General features: G+C 41.4%; 1 protein-coding gene across 1 annotated transcript; it reads right to left on the bottom strand.

Moving 5' to 3' along the window:
- Window positions 1-1,822: 1,822 nt before the first annotated feature.
- On the bottom strand, window positions 1,823-5,582 carry ccdc78 (coiled-coil domain containing 78). The gene is made up of 14 exons (XM_026351855.1): window positions 5,511-5,582; window positions 5,248-5,379; window positions 5,061-5,147; window positions 4,522-4,878; window positions 4,085-4,135; window positions 3,864-3,952; window positions 3,460-3,538; window positions 3,218-3,343; window positions 2,960-3,150; window positions 2,657-2,831; window positions 2,510-2,553; window positions 2,351-2,432; window positions 2,167-2,267; window positions 1,823-2,084 (listed from the first exon to the last, which is right to left on the bottom strand). Exons 1-14 carry the CDS (start codon window positions 5,580-5,582, stop codon window positions 1,994-1,996), a joined length of 1,677 nt encoding a protein of 558 aa, XP_026207640.1. The 3' UTR covers window positions 1,823-1,993.
- Between the last annotated feature and the right edge of the window lie 631 nt (window positions 5,583-6,213).

Here is a 6,213-nt window from a genome sequence, read left to right as displayed (position 1 = left end):
AATCAAAAAGAAATTATTTTTACTAATCTTGGACCCAAGGTTTCGTTAGAAACCTTGGGTCCATAAGGACAAGATCGTAAAATAACACAGCGCAGCAACTTCTATATTAATGTCCAGAAAATAAACTTACAGTAATCAGATTTACACTTCATTTTCAATGACAAAATATGCCCTAAAAATAATAAATGCATAATCATGATAGCAATATTTTTAAAAATATTTAAATGAGTATTATTAGTTTCTACTAAAAATCGAAGTCATTGGTGTCAAACAATAGTGTCTGGCATTCTAGTCTAGTGTAGACGGTGCTGGGAGGAGACGTACAGCAGATGTTTTACCTATATACATGTTTTATTGATTGTTTGCATGTGAGTACATTGGTGTTCTCAACTATATTGGCCAGATATGCACAGTGAATTCAGTAAAATGTGACAACTTGATTGGATTTAAGAGGCCGGGCACAGCTCAGAAAGGCTACAGGACTGATAACACAATCCTGGTGTGGTTTAACCTTTAGCTACTAATAATACTGCTACGTTTACTGCATGACCAAGTATTTATAACCCGATTCAGTTCAGGATGCTAGAGTTAATATTTCCAACCTCTTCTTTTTGTTGGGACACTGTTTAAACAATGTCGTTGTCATATTTTCTACATTTTTAAATCTTTGTACTAAAGTTAAAATTGTTCCTTGAATTTTTCTGCCACAGTCGACCAATTGAGTTAACATTAAGATTAGTATTTACATCATAATAGTGACCACATACTGTTCAAGTCTGAGAAGTCAACTTTTCCAAAATACCCCAAGTTGGGAAAAACTTGGCACTCTGCCTTGGAGACCAGCTGTGGTGCAGCAGCCTTCAACCTCTACTATGCATTTGTAATATTATATTTACTGCATTTATTAATTCAGAGTACATTTTATCAGTAAAAGTTTGCAGAGGCCTCTGTAGATACATTACCTGTGTGTCTCTGTTCTCAAAGCAGAAAAGAACAACCTGGTTTTGATTTTCCCACAGATCTGCTGGTGAGAGGAGTGGTCCCCGGCACCCAGGGCTTTGGCACAGTGACTATGTTGGCACAGGCCCAAGCTGAACACCCCCCACCCCTTTTCCCAGGGCCCTGGGAGTGTAATACATTACTAACAAAATCCCACTTCCCATTCCTCTCAAACTTTCACACCCCCGCTAACCTTCTCCCATAGCTGGCATGCCCCCTGAAAAGAGGATTGGGGTGACATGCATACAACTCTTTCCATGTCATCTACTTTTCCCATCACTCCCCCGAGTATTTTTTTGCTTCAACTTTTTTTTTATTTTTTACTCAACATAAACTTTTTAATCAAATCAAATAATGCACATTTGAAAGGACTTTCTGCATCTAAAGTCATGTCAGCAGTGAACTATGGCAGCAACCGAGACACTAAACACCAAAAAAAAATGCAGACTCTTTCACCATTAAAGGGACTCAAAGGAAATAGTCGCCTATTCACGCCAGCATCGAGGTTATAAATATGAACCCTCACTGCAGAAGAAGTCTGGCCTCTCCGCACAGCACTGAGGGAAAGTATTCACAGGCGTGTACGTGTCTGGGTAACATGTAATGACATTATTCTCACCAGGGTGACCCCTCATTGTCACCGCGCTTTCTTCTCCCGAGCTCGTGAAATTGACATAAGCTTTACAAACATTCCAGGCATTTTTTTCTCAAGGCCGGATTTCTTTGGGGGGCCTTTCATGGTGTAAACCGCCAGCATGAGCAGCACCACCTAGTGATGGTGTAAATACGCTAGGGAGTCACAAACGAGTCCCGCACGCTTGTTTGTAAATGCTTAAAATAGACGATTCAATTAGATTTATATGGAGGTTTACATCCAACTCATGCATCATTTTACAGACAGTCATGTTTATTATTAATGGTTTTCATTTCAGATGTTAAAATTAAAATTATTTTGCTCTACATGACTGATGTTCAGATCTTTTGACCATGTTTCTTAGTGGAAGGACGACTGATCACTTTGGGAGCGACCTGCTGCGTCCTCTATCCCATGCAGTCTGCGGAGATGTGTGATCTCCTGTTTATACCTGCAGATAGTGGTAAAGCTCATCGTAAACACCCTTCTGAAAGGGAACATTACGTGATTTACACATCAAGCGGCTTCCTGACCTGCCAAGGTGGTTGTCAATGTAGTCCTGCAACTCCAGCACCTGGGCCTCTGCCACTGTGGCTCTGGTGAGGAGAAGGACACGCTCCTTCTCTAAGCCCACCTGTTCATTACAGGATCATCACTTTTGTCATAAAAAAGATCATTCATATTAAGAAGTTTTTAAATTAAACAGATTTTATTTACCAGTGTAGAGTCTGTGATCTCCTTCAGAAGCTTCCTCACGTCCATCCAGGACTCTTCATGTGTCTGCTGCACGCTCTCAGACCTGATAAAGTTTTTTATTATTTACAATCCACAAGTGACGCCTTTTGTCATTTGGTAAGATATAAAAATGACACTCACTCTTGACAGCTTGTATTCTGACGAGGCACTGTGAGGACAGCCACCTGGAACAGAAGAATCAGTGTGAAGGTCTTGACTCAACAAAAGCACACAAACACATTCACCAGATGAATCCACTTTCTAACAGTCCTCTTTATTTTGCACTACCTGCTGCCGGGCCACCTGCAGCTGACCCTCCAGCCTGGCTTTGTCCTGGCGAAGGTGCTGGAGTTCTTTTTCAATTTCATCTCTTAGTTCACTTGTATCCAGACTAAAGTGGGCTTCAGGAGGTCCAGGGTCCAGACCACCATCTGGTGTGGCCAAGATCTGCTCTCTCTGAACTCTAGCATCATTATGTACACAGACAAATATATTAGTTGAGTTTGATCAGCTGGATATGTAAAGTTCATCACTATATATTTATGTTCATTTAGTAGAAACTGGATGAAATATCAAACAGACAAGTGTTACCTATATGCAATAAGGAGGGCATGATGGGTCTTGGTGATCTTCTGAAGTCGCTTTTTATAGGAGCGAGCAGCAGAAGAAAGCTGCTCCTCCCTGACCCTGTAGGATGATTTCACATCCTGCAGCATACTATCCACAAAGGCCCTCAATTTAGTTCCCTCTGGAGGGGTTTTATTGTGCCCATCAATGTACTCCTGGATTAAAAGACGTGCAAATCAATGATACAGTAGGATTTCTGGAGCACTTCATTTAAGTACTCACCGCTAAGTCTTGTAAATAGCACACAAGCCGTGAACGATATTCCTCATTCAGCTTTTTGACATGAAGCTGCAGCTGCGAGTTCTCTTCTTCCACTTCCTTCACCTGGCTCTGAGCGCACATCAGGGCCTCGAACGGAAACAATACATACTTTATTTCACTTTGAGCATTCATTTAGATTTTAGACTTCAAAAAACAATATTATCTATCCCAGTAAATCAGTAACTGGAATGGTTCACGCTCACCGCACTCTTTTCTGATACTTTCTGCTGGCTATTATGGATCACTCTCTTGTTCTCCTGGTGCTCTTTACCCATAGCAACCCTGCTGACCAAATACAGACTCAACCACAATAGAGTGGAGACCAAGATCCACAAACAGCCACATCATAGGAGCAACCAAAGAGACCACATCACACACACACACACACACACACACACACACACACACACACAGCAAATGAAAGCCACAGCTCAGAACAAAAATCAAAGAGGAGCCACGGAGCAGATGTGCGTGGGATGAACACTCGGACATGCTGTATATCCTGAGACGGGTTTGGAAGTTTGATGTGAGGAAGTAATAAGATAACGCTGTTTCATCTTAAATAAGCTTGTGCACAAGTAAATGACAAGCATTCAGTTGGTCTCACACTTTCTCCTCCAGTTTCTTCTGCTGTTCCTCATAACTGCGCCTCATTTTCTCCAGCGTGTCTTTGATCTCATCTTGGTTTCCAAGCAGCTATGTGACAACAGATGAATGACAACAGTTACTGAAACCATAGTTAAACAGTTTACTGATGTCTGTAAAACATATGTTCTAGCTACTGTTCCCAATAATGAGATGTACTGAATATTCTAACTAAATACTCACAGTTTTTTCCATTGTTTTTTGGTCCTGGTTCAGAGCTGCCAGGTCCTCAGGCTGTTAATAAAACAGTATGCAACTCAATAAACAATGGTAATATTTAATATTGAAGAGTTTGTTTAACCCAAAACGTAAACCTTTCTGAAGCCCAACATACACAGTCTTTTTTACGCTTGATTTTGAGCTAACACGGCTTTGTTAGCAAGTATAACACAGGAAATTATGGGGGGGGGGAATGTCAGACTGTTGCACCCGAAGGTAAATGATTTGGCAGTGGCTGCACAGAAAGTTGCCAGGAGAAATGCGAGCAACAGTTTCTGTTTGTGTTGGAGCTGGAAAACTGTTTCCTTTTGGATATCTGGTGGGACCAACTCTGTGTTCGGTTTTCAAGCAAAAACCCATCTCAGCTACGACTGAACACACACACACACACACACACACACCTTGACTTTGTCATGTGACAAGCGGCTGATCAAGGCCCGCACCCTGTCCAGTTCCCCATGAAAGTCCTGAGTGGCAGTCTTCACGCTTTGCTGTTGCTCCTGCAGCTGCTTGCGGAGGGTGTCCTGGGCCTGGGCCAGTGCCAGCAGCTCAGAACTCAGCTCCTCACTTTGGGCCACTTGTTTGTCGTGGGCCTCGGCCAGAGCCAGGTGTTTCTTCTTCAGCATGGCGTGCTCCTCTGTCAGGTCTTGGCCGCTCTTCTCGCCCACTGTCAGACGAGCCTCTGCTGACTGGAGTTCCCTGAATAACTTGTCTCGCTTCATTTCAAGCTCTGTTATCACGCTGTCTTGGTTTAATATCTGATAAAGATAAAGAAAGTGCAGTATGGAGAGCCCTAAGGCTTCAGGGAGTTTCAATTCACGATCATATAGTAGGCAGGGTGTAATGGACTCATTTTTTTATTATTCTTATAATAAAACAGCACAGCACAGAAATATCAGCCTCCATATTTGTACTTTACCTCAGCATAACTTAATCTCACCTTGTTTTTCAGCTCAAACACCTCTTCCTCGAACTGTTCTCTTGTCTTGTTGCTCTGAATTTTCTCCTCCACAAGCTCTTTAGAAATCTGAAACAATGACACAGGGAAAACAAATCCCTCTGGATCAGATGATAGACGAGGGGATGTATTTCACTTCAAGTTATGTATCGGAGCTCACGAACTCTACCTTGAGCTTTTCTTCCTCACTCTGGACCAGCCTGTAGGACAGGTCTGTGTTGGAGCTGGCCAGGTGACCCAGTCTGCTCTCCAGGTAACCCACTTTGTTGAAAAGATGTTCATTTTTGTCACGCAGCTGCAACTAAGGCGAAAAGAGAAACTACTGTAAGAATAGCTGCACAGCCTAAGCCTTTTACAAATTTCAGGAAAACAAAATGAAGACATACAGAGGCTGGTCTGTTAAACTTGTATATATGTATTTGTCTTACTTACATTTTCTTCTGTCACCACTTGAAGTCGCTCCTGGAGCTCATTTGAAGATAGCTGGTGCTGCTGAGAGTTCATGATTATTCACTGTCAGCGGCTGCAGAAATGAACATGTTCCTTGTTTCCATCAACAATTTGTTGCCATGGCGCAACAATGTAAATAAACCTGCACACTTTAAGTCCAATTGTCCTCTGCTCTGGTGTCTTTCGCTTACACCACTAACTTCTTGAAGTATCTACAGTCTGTTCACTTTACTTTACTGGATGGAAATCAGACAATATGAAGAAGTGTGTATTTCAGTTGTTGCCTCTGTACAACAGATGAATCTTTTCTCCTTTAACATGAATGTCACTGACAATAGCGACCTCTTGTGAATACCGCTGGGATAACTGCTGACCTCTAACAAGCCTCTCAAAATGACTTTTGACTCTGGGAATAAGTTTAAATATTTTAAAACACCAACATAATGGTTAAATAATGGGTATTGTAATATGTCTTTACATTTTCTCCACAGGATGCATACAGTTAATGGTAAAGCCTAAACAAACAAATCATGGCCATCTACTAGTGTTTACTAGAGACCTTTGAAAATGACTAGTAAAACATAACCTTTAAGGTCATACAGTGCAATTTAAATGTAAAAATGTTTTATTATAATAACGTACAATGTACAATGTACAGGAACAATGTAAATACAAAACATTTATT

Source organism: Anabas testudineus, chromosome 19 (genome assembly GCF_900324465.2).
Source record: "Anabas testudineus chromosome 19, fAnaTes1.2, whole genome shotgun sequence".
In the NCBI taxonomy this organism is placed as follows: domain Eukaryota; kingdom Metazoa; phylum Chordata; class Actinopteri; order Anabantiformes; family Anabantidae; genus Anabas; species Anabas testudineus.
Note: the sequence above shows the minus strand (reverse complement) of the source record. Positions and strands in the feature narration are given on the sequence as shown.